The sequence below is a fragment of the Oryctolagus cuniculus genome, chromosome 7, assembly GCF_964237555.1.
Source record: "Oryctolagus cuniculus chromosome 7, mOryCun1.1, whole genome shotgun sequence".
Lineage (NCBI taxonomy): Eukaryota > Metazoa > Chordata > Mammalia > Lagomorpha > Leporidae > Oryctolagus > Oryctolagus cuniculus.
Window position 1 is genome coordinate 79268031 of NC_091438.1, and position 16786 is coordinate 79284816.

The following is a 16786-nucleotide window of genomic DNA, read 5'->3' on the forward strand; positions in this document are numbered from 1 at the left end:
CTGAGTACTTAGGTTCTTTTTTTATTTATTTTTTATTTTTTGACAGGCAGAGTAGACAGTGAGAGAGAGACAGAGAGAAAGGTCTTCCTTTTGCTGTTGGTTCACCCTCCAATGGCAGAACCTTTTGATTTAAGTGTTCCAAGTTATGATGAAATAATAGTTTTATATTGCTCAGTAAAACCAGTTAGCCAAATAATTTTTTCCTCCTTAGCTAGAGGAAGTCATTCTTTCTTTGGGATCCTTCCTAACATCTCACTGAATTTTATATCCCTAATACCTTCACACTGTTGTATGTAATTTGTCTGGTGAATCTATAGCCTGTATCACAGAAGTTAATATTCTGTTCCTTAACTGTATTTCTCAGAAACTTGAATATCCCCAGGGAGCATAGGAAACTTCTTATAGCCCAGTGTTTTCATTTCACAAATTAAGTGAGTAATGACCAGATATTACCATATGGGCAACTGAGCTAAAACTAGAACCTGGAGTTCTTGATTCTCTCAATGTTTTTTTGCAGTTTCTTCAATTATTGAGTCAATTTAAATCAAGATAATCTTTGGGAACACTTTCTTTGCAATTTCAATGCTTCTGTTACTTTGCCTTAAATTGGAAAATACATTCTTCTGATTGAGGCTGTCACATTTAAAAATTAATGGCTTTATACATATCATAATTTAGATCGCCATTATCATTTCCCAGCTTTGTGCATGTTATTTAAGCTTAGCCAAAAACAGAGAGAATGTATGTAATTGGGGGGGGAGGGGATTTTTATTAATACAAATATATTTTCAGTTGTTCAGTAGGTGATGATGGCTCATAGTTGCCACTTTCATGGCTTTGTCATATCCCTGTTGCTTTGCAAAATTTTAGGTCTGTTATTCAAGTAGATGTTAATCATATTAATTTTTAAATTGTCCAAGTTTCTGCCCTTTCAATTTAAGACTTAAAAAAATTTTGTATGATTTTTTTAAGATTTATTTATTTACTTGAAAGTCAGAGTTACATAGAGAGAAGGAGAGGCAGTGAGAGAGAAAGGTCTTCCATCCACTGGTTCACTCCCCAGATGGCCTCAATGGCCAGAGCTGTGTTTATCTGAAGCCAGGAGCCAGGAGCTTCTTCTGGGTCTCCCACACGGGTGCAGGTACCCAAGGACTTGGGCCATCTTCTACTGCTTTCCCAGGCCATAGCAGAGAGTTGGATCGGAAGTGAAGCAGCTGGGACTCGAACTGGTGCCCATGTGGGATGCTGGCATTGCAGGCGGCAGCTTTACCCACTATACCACAGTGCCGGCCCCTTTTTATGCTTTTAACCCTTATGCCTTCCCTTTTCAGCACTAGTTCTGATTTCTTTAACTGGTGTTTTTCATAGAGCTCATAGAATGTGAAATACAGTCATGATACCAAGCCTTTGCCTGCTTAACTCAAAAATCTAACCTTTATGTTTAAACCAAGATAATCTGATCATTGTTGAAACTAATCCCCACTGAATCAATACCTATCTCATTAATCCTTACAATAATGACTTAGTTATTACTTAACTACCAAATAATTCTGCCCCATTAGTTGAGATGACAGGAGTGCTCAAACTCACGTGAGGCTGTGAAGCTTCTATTTCTGCTGAGGACAGGCTCAAGAAGGTAAGATCACAGGACATCAATGCTCACCTTATCTTGGTGGTGGAAAGAAACAGAAAGCCCTGCTCTGGTTCTGTACCTACTGAAATACATTCCCATTTTCCTTCTCATCCCTTTTTATTTTTGCTTTTTATAATAAGGCTTCTGACAGGAAATATGATGTTGAAAAGAGTCCTATTTATTAAAAGAAATATTACTGAGGGGCCGGTGCTGTGGAGCAGCGAGTTAAAGCCCTGGCCTAAAGCACCAGCATCCCATATGGGCTCCAGTTCTAGTCCAGGCTGCTCCACTTCCGATCCAGCTCTCTGCTGTGGCCTGGGAAAGCAGTAGAAGATGGCCCAAGTCCTTGAGCCCCTGCACCCACGTGGGAGACCTAGAGGAAGCTCCTGGCTCCTGGCTTTGGATCAGCTCAGCTCCAGCCATTGCAGCCATCTGGGGAGTAAACCAGTGGATGGAAGACCTCTCTCTCTGTTTCTACCTGTCTCTGTAACTCTGACTTTCAAATAAATGAAATAAATCTTTAAAAAAAAGAAATATTACTGTTAGATATAAATATTAGTTCAAAAGTCTTACTCCAGAAACTTTGTGTATAACCCACATTTGTGCTTCACAAGTTTTATTTATCCATTATCTAAAAGTATCTCTTCAACATTTTCCCATCAGTTTTATCTTTTTTAATAAACCATGTAGCTTTAAACACATTTTGATTGCTTTTTTCTATTTTTATATATCCTCTTCTAAAACTAAACCATTAGGTGTAACTATTCTATTATATCTGTTTGAACACCTGACTAGTTTTTGTCTTATCAAGAGATGTCTCTTTCCCCAAGAGAGTAACACATATCCAGTAATTTTAGTTAGAAATGGGCAATTTTCATATCAATATCTGGTTAGATTAAGTAAATAGTAGAGACAGATAGCAAAGAACCTAGGCTATAGTAGGCATAATAAACAATAGCATCTTTGAACCCCTCTTACAACCATCCCCCAAATTTTATGGTCAAGCAAGTGCTAGTTTCAGATAACAAACTAATACCATCCTTCATATGTTGAACAAATTCTTCAGCACTGAACTCTATGACTGGCCTACTTTAAGTAGATAACCAGCAGGTAGCTTAATACATATTTAGTAGGCACTTAATAAATATTAATAATGCAAAGTTTATTATTTTCCTATATTAACTTGGAAAGAAACAGTAGAGCTGAAAGGCAGATGTGTATTAGAGGAGAATATGGTAATTTTAGATGTATTGAGATTAAAGTAACAGTATAAGTAAGTTCTGAGGGAAAAAATGAGATTTGGGGGAAGAAAATTGAGTGAATAAAGAAAAATAGGAAAAGGACTGAATTTTTAAGGCTGGGGGAAAATATCAATGATAGTGCAATATATGAATCATGGAGTATCTCAGAAATCAAGACTGAGAGGAATTTTAAGAAAGAATACTTCAAACAGTGATGTCAAATATTGTGAGACAGTAACTTTTAACAGAAAATAATGAAATTTGTCTTTTCTCTAGTCTTATTCAGGCTCAACTAGGATGCATTCCCTTTCAAGATTTTGCTTTGACACAAGATACAGCAAAAATTTTCAGAACTGGCTCACGAATTACAAGATGTATGTTAACGGAATAATATATTTTCAATACTTTTCTAGTAAACTGTTATGTTGAATTTAATTTTGGAAACTTTTTCTTTTTAGGGTTATCAGATTTTGTGGCTGCTCAGGAAAACAAGTTTACCATCCTACTGAATAGTTTAATTTTAGCTAAATGTTTTAGGTGTAAACTTTGGGAAAACTCTCTGCATGTTTCCAAACAGTTGGAAAAAATTGGTAAGTACTGATACGGGCAGGAAGCTTGGCAATGTCTTGAAATATATTTCATATTTCACTGTTAGGAACATTATTCTATGGTGATTATAGACCTCTAAGAAAAACATTTCTAGGCCTAAATGATATTTGTACTTCTGAAAATCTTTCATTTGCTCCTATTTAAAGAATTCCATTTGAAATCAGCTGAATTAGTGCATGAGAATATTAATAATAATTAATGCCCTCATTTTAAAATTTGTTCTCAATACCAAGGGTAAAATTAAAAAAAAATTATTTATTTTGAAAGTCAGAGTTACAGAGAGAGAGAGAAAGGGAGAGACAGAGAGAGATCTTCCATCAGCTGGTTGACTCCCCAGGTGGCCATAATGGCCAGGACTGGGTCAGCCTGAAGCCAGGAGCCAGGAGCCTCATCCTGGTCTCTCATGTGGGTGAGATGGCCCAAATACTTGGGCCATCTTCCACTGCTTTTCCCAGGCCATTAGCAGGGAGCTACATCAGAAGTGGTGCAGCTGGATGAACGGGCACTCATATGGGATGCCAGTATCACAGGTAGTGTCTTTACTCATTATGCTACCACAGCACCAGCTCCAAGGGTGAAATTTTATTATAGTAATTAGTTAACTGTGATAGTATGTTTCACTTTTATCTTATTTGAGAGGGAAAGAGAGAGTACACTTTCAGCTGCTAGTTCAATCCTCCAATGCCTGCAATAACAGACTAGGATGGGACTGAAGCTGGGAGTCAGAAACACGATCCAGGTCTCCCATGTGGGTGACAAGGACCCAGCTGTTTGAACAATAATCTGCTGCATTAACAGAAAGTGGAATCAGGAGCTAGAATGAACTAGAATAAACACAGGCCCTTCAGTATGGGATATAAACATCTTAACCAACAGGTCAAATTTCAGCCCCTCTCTTCCACTTTTATGACTGATCTCAATGACACAGTCCAGAGCTAGCAGTCTGACCAATCTTAATTAATTTCAGAAAATTATATCACTTATTTGTATCTTTAACCTTACTCTATTTTCAATAACAGTAGGATATGAAAACTGATCTTCATAAATATTCTGTAGATAAAAGATTGCTTGATGACTTCTTGCCTGTTGGGTATGCACTGAAAAACTATTGGGTATCATTTGCAAAGACTGGGATCTGACTAAAGAACACCGACAGTTTGCAGTTTGGTACTTCTGACTTTGTGACTCTCCTCCATCTTAGATAGTTAGAGTTATAAAACAGGCCTATTATTCTATGATTGACAGCCTTGTTAGTGTTGTGTTCCCCCCCCCCCCCCCCACAGGCAGAGTGGACAGTGAGAGAGAGAGACAGAGAAAAAGGTCTTCCTTTTTGCCGTTGGTTCACCCTCCAATGGCTGCCGCGGCCCGCACGCTGCGGCCAGCGCACCGCGCTGATCCAAAGCCAGGAGCCTGGTGCTTATTCTGGTCTCCCATGGGGTGCAGGGCCCAAGCACTTGGGCCACCCTCCACTGCACTCCCTGGCCACAGCAGAGAGCTGGCCTGGAAGAGGGGCAACCGGGACAGAATCTGGCGCCCCAACCGGGACTAGAACCCGGTGTGCCGGCGCCGCTAAGCGGAGGATTAGCCTATTGAGCCACGGTGCCGGCCGTAGTTTTACTATTTATATGCATGTTTGGGACATTAAAAATTATATAATGAATCTTTAGAAATTGTCTGGTTATTCTTTTGCACATGTACCTCTTAATGGTTTTTAGAGGAAGTTGTACTTTTTATTTCCATGAAATTTGAAATCAGTGAGGTGTTAGACCCCACCAAATAGCTGGTAAGAGGCAAGACTTTTGATTTGGCAAGGTGGTTTCATGCAATAGTTAAGAAAATAGCAACTTACAGAAAATTTTGAAATTAGGTTAATGATTACAAATCCATTTCATTATAATTGTAAAGGCTAGTCGGGGCCGGCGCCGTGGCTCACTTGGCTAATCCTCTGCCTGTGGCGCCGGCATCTCATATGGGTGCCAGGTTCTAGTTCTGGTTGCTCCTCTTCCAGTCCAGCTCTCTGTTGTGGCCCATGAGGGCAGTAGAGGATGGCCCAAGTGCTTGGGCCCCTGTACCTGCATGGGAGACCAGGAGGAAGCACCTGGCTCCTGGCTTCGGATGGGTGCAGCACCAGCTGGAGTGGCCATTTGGGAAGTGAACCAATGGAAGGAAGACCTTTCTCCGTGTCTCTCTCTCGTTGTCTATAAGTCTACATGTCAAAAAAAAAAAAAAAAGGATAGTCTTTCTGACTTCCTAAACTATGTCAGTTTAGGCATCCATTGCATTTTGTCTCTTCCAGATTAGCAAACACTAACCTGTTTTTATACATACTCAGTACAGTACAGATAAACAGAAAAAAGCAAATATTGTCCAGAAAACATTACATAATATAAAAGTAAGAAAGTCCAAACAAAAAAAGCAAGTTTTTATTGACCTTCATTAAAAAATAATGAATACAAATTGATTTTGAACAGTGACTATAAATTAAAAGATTTGAAAGAGCAAAATTTTGAGAGAAACTTGAAATGTGCAACCAGAAGCTATGTCAAGAATGAGTAAAAGAAATTCTCAAGAATAGTTATAGATATGAATATGGAAACAAAGATATCATGTCTTCACCATTAATACATGTGCCTTAGACAGATGGAATTTTGTATTCTTGACACTATCTTCTATTGCAGGAATTTGATAATTTTTTTCGTAAGAGTATACAAATTTTAAATTCTACCTTGTGAAAGCATAAGGAAAACAAAAAAGATCCAAATATGAAAATTAACTTTATATATTTAAAGAACAATTTAAAATCCAGTGTGGCTAGAGCAGTCAGCAGGAGGAAGTAGTAGGAAATTAGATGGGAGAGATAGGCTAAGGACAAGTCATTATAGGCAAGGAAATTTATCCCTTATAATGGAATTAACACATTCCTCTAAATGCAATGGAAAAACATTGAAAGTTTTAGACAATAAAAATAAAATTATATGATTCAGTTCAGAAACAGAACTATATTTTTTAAATATAAATATTTGTTTATTTCAAAGGCAGAATTACAGAGAGTTAGAGGCAGAGAGAGAGAAAGAGGTCTCCCATCCACTAGTTTACTCCCCAGATGGCTGCAATGGCTGGAGCTGTGCTGATCCAAAGCCAGGAGCCAAGGACTTCTGGGTCTCCCGTGCGGGTGCAGGGGCCCAAGGACTTGGGGCATCTTCTACTGCTTTCCCAGGCCATAGCAGACAGCTGGATTGGAAGTGAAGCAGCGTGGACTCAAACCAGCATCCATAAGGGATGTGAGCACTGCAGGCAGTGGCTTTACCCACTGTGCCACAGCACTGGCCCCCAGAACTATATTTCTAAAACAAATGCACAGAGTCATAACTTCATGAATAATATTCCCATCTGTGAATCATGTGGTCTTTCAAATGTTAAGTATAAAAGTACACATCTCTTGGTGCTCACCCTATGGAAAACATACGAGAGTACTTTAGAATGTTTATGAAAAAATGGAACTAAAAGATAAATTTATTTTGAGGTGTGTTTTTGGCTAGTGGTAAAAATCCCAGTTAGGACACACATCCCACATCAAAGTACCTGGGTTTATATCCTAGCTTCAGCTCCTGATTCCAGCTTCCTGCTAATGCAGACCCTGGGAAGTAGCAGTGATGGCTTCAGTAGTTGAGTTCCTACCATCAATATAAGGAGACCTGGATTGGGTTGCCAACTCCTGGTTTTGGCTCTGGCCCAGCTCTGGCAATTTTAGGCGGCAGTAGTGACCCAGTAGGTGGGAATGTTTGCTCTCTGTCTCTCTAATAACAATTTAAAAAAGTTTATTTTGATGTAAAAATTTTGGAACTCAAGCATACAAAGTCTTCAGAGAGTTTATGGAAATGTATATTATGAAAAAATAATCATGCATTTCAAATTTTTTTGCACCAAAATATATTTTTAATCTCATTTTCTGTAAAGTTTTTGAAGTTTCCTCCTAGAGTAAAACCATAAGGATTCAGTCATCAAGTGGACCATAGAATTCCTCTTTTTTTTATAAAATATGTATCTTATTTCAATTTAAAAAAATAAGTACAAATAGGTGAATGATGTCACAACTCAAAATAAATCTGTTTGTGTTGCTAAACCAACACACCTGAAGCTTGGCACATAATAAAGAAAAGCTGACCTAGCTCACAGTTATGGAGATTTAAGAGCTTAGCATCAGCATTCTCTGTGGTGTGTGCATTATAACAATGGCATGACAACGGTGGGATCACTTGTGGTAGAGTTGACATGGTAAGAAAGAAATGCCTTTTTAACAGCCCATTCTCTTAAGGAACTATTGTCAGACCAGCCTATTTCTCAAGACCAGTGTTAATCTATTTATGAGTGTGGAGCCTTCAATGACACAATTACCTTCCACTAGGTCCTACCTCTTAAAATGTTCCACCACATAAACACCAGCACCCAGCCTCTGGCACACATTCAGACCACATCCAAGCCAAAGTAGTTATTTGATTGAATCTTTATCTTTTTTATTAAAGTTATTAAATAAGTATAGATTTTATTTAAAGTAGATTATTTTAAAAATTATTGGTTGATTACTTTTCCATAGGTATAACACTGTCAAATGTCATGGTAAATGCAGGTTTGACTTCCTTTAAAAAAATAGAAGAAACAGATGCAAGAGAACTTGAACTGGTATTTAATATTCACTTATTCATGATGTTACTTGAATTCTATCTAAATTCCTAACTTTTTTATTTTTATTTCTACTAAAATTATTTCCCTTTTAATAGTCATAAGTATTTTATTGTACCAAAGTTTTAGGTGATAAATATTATATTAAAGCTATTTATTTAAAAACTTGTTACTAAAATAATCCTAAATGTTGTACAAATCTAATGATAAAATTGTGTTTAGGTTTTAAATAGACATCCTCCATTTGGAACTCAGATAAAAGAAACTGTAATGTATCTACCAAAATATGAACTTGAAGTAAAGCAGGTAAATATTTTTGTTTCCTAAATATTTTGAGTGTCTTTTCATAATTAGGGTTAGAGCTGAGTATGAGTAATATGGTTAATTTTTAACACTTGTTATTCCTCTTTTTTTTTTTTTTTTGAAGATTGCAAGGTATGATGATACCATCGCAGAAATATTAGTGACCATTATATTAAGAAACTTTGAACAACTGCAAACTAAAAGAACAGCACCAGATTCTCACTCTGCTACCTTGATCATAGGTGATGCAGATAATCAAGTAGTTTTTAAGTACAAAATTATGTAAGTATGGAAGTTCTGATATTTTATTTTATTTATAAGCATATGCTGTAAAAGAAAATTTCTACTGAAAAAAAAGAGTAATAAGACCACTTTGGTATCAATGAAATTATATTTTCCTGGGACTAAATTGGGACAGTTTCTGTGTTTATTAATAAAGGTATTAACATTGGGTCTGTTGTTTAGATTGTTATGTTAATGTTCAAATTAATAAAATATGAAGTCTGTTATTAAAGTCTGAAACAAGTGAATAAATAACTATTAGGAGGCTTTTTTGCTGATGTTCTGATGATGTCATTCATGGTTTTACTACCCTTTGCACAGTCTTCCTCCTACTCATCTCAATGTGTATCTTTATTTCCAAATTAAAATCCAACAGACCACCATAGCTCCATTTTAGGATCCATGCAACCAGATCATATATATAAAGGAAATATCCTCTGTTACACCTAGTTCTCTAGCATGCTGTTCTCTCATTTTTACTTAGACTTTTTTTCCCAAATATGATTTTCTTCTAGGATGCCATAAGCAAATTCTATAATTATCAGCTATAGCTTTTGAACACTTAGTAGGAATCAAATATTAAATCTTTTAATATTTATATGAGACAGGGGCTATCATCATCCACATTTTGTAGAGGAGGTAATTGAGAAAGAGAAAACATTATCACTTTGGCCAAGGTCATGTAGCTAGTTAGATTTCAATCCAAGCACTTCAACTTCAGAGGCCTGTGCTTCTAACCAAATTACTGTACTTAAAGTTGAGAAATGACAGTGACTCTGAAATGGGAATCTTTTATTGTTGTCAATATACTGAAGGATACCTTCATGCGTGGCTCCTAATGTTACTACAGTGATTAATGGCATACCAGTTTCACTGGTAACTGCACTCCAATAACTACAGAATATGCATTGTATGTATCTATGACTGCCAAATCCCAAATCTCATGATAACCCTGAATATAGGAGGTGATTTAAAATAAGTTCAGTCATAAAATTGGTTGCTAGTTTGTGTGATGTTATTGGGTACAAATGATTTCAAATCAATTTAAAAGATACTATTGAAATAGTTCTCTCCAGTTATTGTAACTTATGTATAGTGAGTTTACAGTAGTAGTGAATTTATGAACAAGCTCATGTGTTTTCTTTATACCAACTATATATACCAGGTGAACTTTAAATGAGTTAATGTAACTTGTAATCTGCTATATGAGTGATCTTCAAAACGTTTATGGAAAATGAACATTATGAAAAGATTATGCATGGATTAAAATACTTCACTAAAATAAACTTATCTTCTGATTCTATTTTTCCATGAACTTTTAAAAAAAAGTTTATTTTCATCCACTTGAAAGGCAGAACAACAGAGAGAAAAGGGGATGGCGGAGGGAGAAAGAAATCTTACATCTGCTGGTTTACTCCTTAAGTGCCCAAAACAGCAAGGTCTGAGCCAGGCTGAAGCCAAAAGCCTGGAACTCCATCTGGGTCTCCCACAAGGATGGCAGGGACCCAAACACTTGAGTTATCATCTCCTGCCTCCCAAGGTATGTTAGCAGGAAGCTGAATTGGAAGCAGAGTAGCTAGGACTTGAATCAGCACTCTGATATGGGATGTGGGCATGCCAAGCAATGGCCTAACCCACTGTACCACAATGTTCACCTCACCACAAATCTTTTCAAGTTCCCTTATAGTTATGAAAATTGTAGTTGGAATAGTTTACTATGAGAGAGAACCTATCTTAGGAGCAATTAGACCTTGAAGATTAATATGTTACTTCAATGAATTTTACATTACTATTTTTCAGGGATTCTGTTTTGCTAAAAACTGGAAATTGGACTAAAAAGATTGATGTGAAGAGAGCTCTTAAATCTGAAGATCTTAGCATAAATCTAATTAGTTCTGATTTTGGTAAGTTAATTGAAGTAATGAGGACATCAATGCATATGATATCACTTAAAATTATTTTGTTTATGCTCAAACATAAAAATAACAAAGCTGATAGTATATAAAAATAATATATTTAGATTAACATTAATGAACTTTAAAAGAAGTTTAAGTATTTAGATATATAATAAATAGCATGAACCAGGACAGTATAATTGCAATTTATCTGCTTATAAGTATTTTAATCTTCCTAAATAGTTACATTTCAGTTATTGTAGGAACATTAATTTTTATTTTTTATTTTTTAAAAATATTTATTTATTTGAAGGCCAGAGTTACAGAGAGAAAGGAAGAGACAGAGAGAAACAGAGATAAAACTTCCATGTTCTGATTGACTCCCCAAATGGCCACAATGGCCAGGACTGGGCCAGGCTGAAGCCAGGAGCCAGAAGCTTCATTTGGCTTTCTTATATGGATGTCAAGGGCCAACATTTGGGCCATTTTATGCTGATTTCCCAAGCCCATTAACAAGGAACTGGATCAGAAGTGGAACAACCAGGACTCAAACAGGTGGTGGCTTAACCTGCTGTACCACAACACAGGCTCTTGATTTTTATTTTTATGATGATGATTTATAAATTTTCATTTGTCACATTTTTAAATTTAATTTTTTTTAAAGATTTATTTATTTGAGAGGTAGGGTTACAGACAGAGAGAGGGATAGATGGAGAGAAAGATCTTTCATCCACTGGTTCACTCCCCAAATGGCCACAAGGGCTGGAGCTGATCTGATCGGAAGCCAGGAGGCAGGAGCTTCTTCCAGGTTTTCCACACAGGTGCAGGGACCCAAACACTTGGGCCATCTTATACTGCTTTCTCGGGCCATAAACAGAGAGCTGGATTGGAAAAGGAGCACCCATGACATGAATTGGTGCCCATGTGGGATGCTGGTGCCAAAGGCAGAAGCTTAGCCTACTACACCACAGCGTTGACCCAATTCACCACATGTTTTAGCCTTTTTAAAATCCTTTTAATATTTTGAACTATTTAATCCTAGAAGTTTTAATAATTAAGGAGATATGAAAGTAATTGTGTGGTCTCATATAAGCATTTGTATACTTTTCTTATTTTTCCAGTTGGACTTGATATTCAGCAGAAATTTTCGGTCTTTTACTTAAAACCCAAGAGATCTGAAAATCAAGTAATTATGGGAAGAAAATCAGAAACAGAGGTTTCCCATTCTAAGCAGTCAGATAGATCTACTATAGCAGGACCCAATAAAGGTAAATAGCTCTATTTACTATTTAATTTTATATTAAAGTACCAATATGGCTGGGGAGGAGAATCAGTGTTATAGTGCTTCACTCAGATTATAGATACTGTGGAATTAGATGTTTAGGCTTTATAATAATTGCCGTAATAATGTATAGTAGAAATTCTGTCTCATAGTCAGTATTTGTCAAACTGGGGTGATACTTGGGGCATAAGTTATTTGGTTACTCTTTCGATACACATTTTCCATTTAAAAAATATTTATTTGAAAGTCATAGTTACATAGAGAGAGGAAGAGACAGAGACAGAAAAGAATGGAGGAATCCTCTATCCACTGGTATATTACCCAGATGGCTGCAATGGCCAGGGCTGTGGCAGGCTGAAGCCAGGAGCCAGGAGCTTCTTCCGGGTCTCCCACATGCATGGCAGGGACCCAAGTACTTGGACCATTTTCTGCTGCTTTTCCTAGGCCATTAGCACAGAGCTGCTTTGGAAATGCAGCAGCTGGCACCCATATGGGATGCTGGCATCACTGTTGACAGGAAACTAGACCCAGTATGCCTCAACACAAGCCCCCATTTTCCCTTCTCCATACCCACTCCACTCTCACAGCCATTGTCAGTGGGGGAGAGCAAGTGATGTACAAGAATCTGCAGATTTGACGAAACAAACTAGGATGAAAATAAATTTTTTTGTTATGGGAATTTTCAAAAATATACAAAAGTAGACAAACATGTATTATGAATCCTCAAATATTCATTACTCACCTTAAGCAATGATCAATTAATGGCTAATATTGTTTTATCTATACTTCTCTTTAATTTCCCCTTCCACATTTTGAAACCTCACATAATGTACATTTCATATGTAAATGTTTCAGTGTGTATTTGTAAATGGTAAGGATTTTTAAAAGTAACTATATTGTTTTTATATATAAAACAACCTATTTACTGTCACCCAGTACTGAGTCAGTGTTTAACTTCCTGTCCCATAAATGTAGATATATCATCTTTTTTTTTTTTTTAAAGATTTTTTTGTTTATTTATTTGTAAGGTGGAGTTACAGACAATGAGAGGGAGAGATAGAGAGAAAGGTCTTCCGTCTGTTAGTTCACTTCCCAGTGGCCACACGGCCAGAGCTGTGCTGATCTGAAGCCAGGAGCCAGGTGCTTCTTGCCGGTCTCCCATGTGGGTGCAGGGGCCCAAGGACTTAGGGCAACTTCTGCCGCTTTCCCAGGCCACAGCAGAGAGCTGGATTGGAAAAGGTGAAGCTGGGACTAGAATTGGCACACATATGGGATGCCGGCACTGCAGGCAGAGGATTAACCTACTGCACCACGGCACTAGCCACGAAATATATAATCTTCTTTTTAATTTAATTTAATTTTTTAAAATTTTTTTCCAGGCAGAGTTAGACAGTAAGAGAGAGACAGAGAGAAAGGTCTTCCTTCCGTTGGTTCACTCCCCTAATGGTTGCTCTTGCCGGTGCTGCACCAGTCCGAAGCCAGGAGCCAGGTACTTCCTCCTGGTCTCCCATGTGGGTGCAGGGACCCAAGCACTTGGGTCATCCTCCATTGCCCTCCCAGGCCACAGCAGAGAGCTGGACTGGAAGAGGAGCAACTGGGACTAGTACCTGGCGCCCCAACCAGTACTAGAATATATAATCTTGATACTATTTAGTTACACCACATTGGTTCCTGAATCCTTTTGACATGTCTCTGGTAGTTTTTTCGGCTTCCTTGCTATACAGTGTTATGTTTTTCCAGGCTCATCTTGTATAGGCTTAGCTTCTGACCCCAAACAAGCTTTTCCTCTAAGGAGCCTTGATATATTTTAATGATAATAGTTTCCTGAAACCACATTCTGTGTCTTAAAGGAGCTCATTATCATTGAGTGATCATTATCTCTTAGATTTTTTTCCCTGCAAGAGTTAGGAAATATGTGATTGTTTTTTAAAGATAAAATACACTGTACTAGGGCCAGCCCTGTGGCATAGTAGGCTAAGCCTCCACCTGCAGTGCCAGCATCCCATTTGGGTGCCAGTTCGAGTCCCGGCTGCTCCTCCTCCAATCCAGTTCTCTGCTTATGGCCTAAGAAAGCAGAAGATGGCCCAAGTCCTTGAGCCCCTGTACCCATGTGTGAGACCTGGAGGAAGCCCCTGGCTCCTGGCTTCTGATCAGCCTAGTTCACCCTTGTGACCATCTGGGGAAATGAACCAGCAGATGGAACACCTTTCTGTCTCACTCTGTCCCTCTGTAACTCTACCTCTCAAATAAATAAATAAAATCTTTAAGGGCTGCGGCTCACTTGGCTAATCCTCTGCCTGCGGCACTGGCACCCCGGGTTCTAGTCCTTATTGGGGCGCTGGATTCTGTCCCAGTTGCTCCTCTTCCAGTCCAGCTCTCTACTGTGGCCTGGGAAGGCAGTGGAGGATGACCCAAGTGCTTGGGCCCTGCACCTGCATGGGAGACCAGGAGGAAGCATCTGGCTCCTGGCTTCGGATCGGCGCAGCGCACCAGCCACAGCGCCCATCTGGGGGCTGAAGACCTTTCTCTCTGTCTAACTCTGCCCGTCAAAAAAAAAATCTTTTAAAAAATTACTATATTTATGCTTACAAGAGTACTTCAAAAAGTTCATGAAAAGTGCAATTGGAAAATAATGTGCACTTTCTATTAATTTTTTAAAACCTCTCATGTAATTCATACTTATATGTACAGATCAAATTCAAGTGTGTAAGATTTATCCTTAAAGTCAATTATCTATATCTCCTTTCTATCATTATGCACATTATACATACAGTAAACAGTGTGGGAATAGCAATCAATACCAAACCATCACTCTTATTATAATTATTAAGATTGAAGATTTTTTGCAGATATTTTTCTTCTGAGAATATATCTTACTAGGTATGTATAGCTAATGTGTATTAAATCACTTGGAATAGATCCTTTGTATATGGCTATGCTATATATTTTATATTTTTTATAAGTATATTATATTGTTTATTTTATTTTGTTATATTGTTTATAGTATTTATAATGTTATAAGTAGCTTTTTTAAAATTCTTTTTTTTATAATAATGTGAAATATTTACATGGTTCCATAGACAAATCTAAAAAGAAAAAAGAACAATAAACATTGTTAACATTTGAGGCATAGGAATTCTACCATACAATTCTTCCTCATTCACTTGGTTCTGTTTTCACCACTTTGGCCCAGTATATGAAGCAATTAACAATACTAGGGAATGTGAGAGTATCAGCTCTCAAGGTATCCTCAATAGTTATGCTGTCTGAATAGTGTTGGTAGTTATCATGATAGACAGTAACTGCAGAGAATGGTGGGAGAAAGCACCTTTAGAATTATGCTGTGAGCCCATGAGTACTCATCTCTTTCCTCTTTAAAGAACACAGAAGAGCTTCTTTTACTGGACAAGATGTAGTAATTTGTGATAAACTAATACTCCTACAGCAGCAACTATAAAAATCCATTTAAGTTTTAAAAAATGGTAATTTTTAGGACATTAGAGATCTGTGGAAACAATAAGTAAAGGAATTGAAATTCCACAGAGGGGAAAGCCATTCCAGTGAGGGCTAAAGAGTAAAAGACCCATGAGTTCTTTTTTTTTTTTTATTAAAAGGAGGGGGGCAAGATTTATTTATTTATTTATTTATTTATTTTTATTTGAAGGTCAGAGTTATAGAAAGGGTGAAACACACACACACACACACACACACAGATCTTCCGTCTGCTGGTTCACTCACCCAAATGGCTGCAATGACCAGGGCTGAGCCATGCCAAGAACTTTATCTCCCATGTGGGTGCAATGGAACTTCATCCAGGTCTCCCGTGTGGGTGCAATGGCCCAGGGACTTGGGCCATACTCTACTGCTTTTCCAAGCACATTAGCAGGGATCTGAATTGGAAGTGGAGCAGCTGGGACTTGAAATGGCAGCCGCATGGGATGCTAGCACTACTGATGGCAGCTTAACCCACTATGCCACAGCACTGGCCCTGAGCCATAAGTTTAAAAAAGAAATATATATATATATATATATATATATATATACACACACATATATACACATACATACATACATACATAAAAGGCAGAGTGACACACAGAGAAAGGGATAAAGAGAGAAAGAGAGGTCTTCCATTATGCTTGTTCACTTCCCAGATACCCACAATAGCCAGGGCTGGGCTGTACAAAAGCCAGGAGCCTGGAATTCCATCTGGGTCAGCCATGTGGTAGCAGAGACCCAAACACTTGGACCATCATCTGCTGTCTTCCAAGATGTATTGACAGGGAGCTGGATCTGGAGCAAAGGAGCCGAGACTCAGATAGGCACTCCAGTATGGGATACAGGCATCCTAAGCAGAGACTAAATCTGCTGCACCACAATGCCTGCCCATAACCCATAGATTCTTTTTTTTTAATATTTATTTATTTGAAAGACAGGGCATCAGAGAAAGAGGGAGACACACACACACTGTGTGTGTGTGTGTGTGTGGGAGAGAGAGAGAGAGAGAGAGAGACAGACAGACAGACAGACCCCAAATGGCCACAACAGCTGGGATTGGGCCAGGCTGAAGCTAGGAGCTTGGAATGTCATTCAGGTCTCCCACATGGGTGGCAAAGGCCCAAGGACTTGGGTCATCTTCTGCTGCCTTCCCAAGCAGAGCAGCTGGGACTCCAATAGGTGTTGTAACATGGGATGCTGGCATCACCAGCAGCAGCTTAACCCACTCCAGTACAACACTGGCCTTGACCCACAAGTTCTTAATTAAAAGTCTAGATAAGCCATGCCTTGTAACAGAGATTGGGAACATCTGGTGCATAGGCCTTATAAGGCCCAAGAAATCATTTGGTCTGGCCCTGCCAAA

At 38.1% G+C, this 16786-nt stretch overlaps 1 protein-coding gene across 9 annotated transcripts in view; it reads left to right on the forward strand.

Moving 5' to 3' along the window:
- Positions 1-16786, forward strand: part of HFM1 (helicase for meiosis 1) — a 137510-nt gene that overhangs the window by 59693 nt on the left and 61031 nt on the right. For all 9 annotated transcript variants that reach the window (XM_051857507.2, XM_070078056.1, XM_070078054.1 and 6 more), the window contains 7 exons: positions 3151-3248; positions 3333-3464; positions 8078-8163; positions 8386-8469; positions 8591-8748; positions 10549-10652; positions 11765-11911. In XM_051857507.2, the coding sequence (XP_051713467.2) occupies positions 3151-3248; positions 3333-3464; positions 8078-8163; positions 8386-8469; positions 8591-8748; positions 10549-10652; positions 11765-11911 (809 nt within the window). The remainder of the gene's footprint in view (positions 1-3150; positions 3249-3332; positions 3465-8077; positions 8164-8385; positions 8470-8590; positions 8749-10548; positions 10653-11764; positions 11912-16786) is intronic.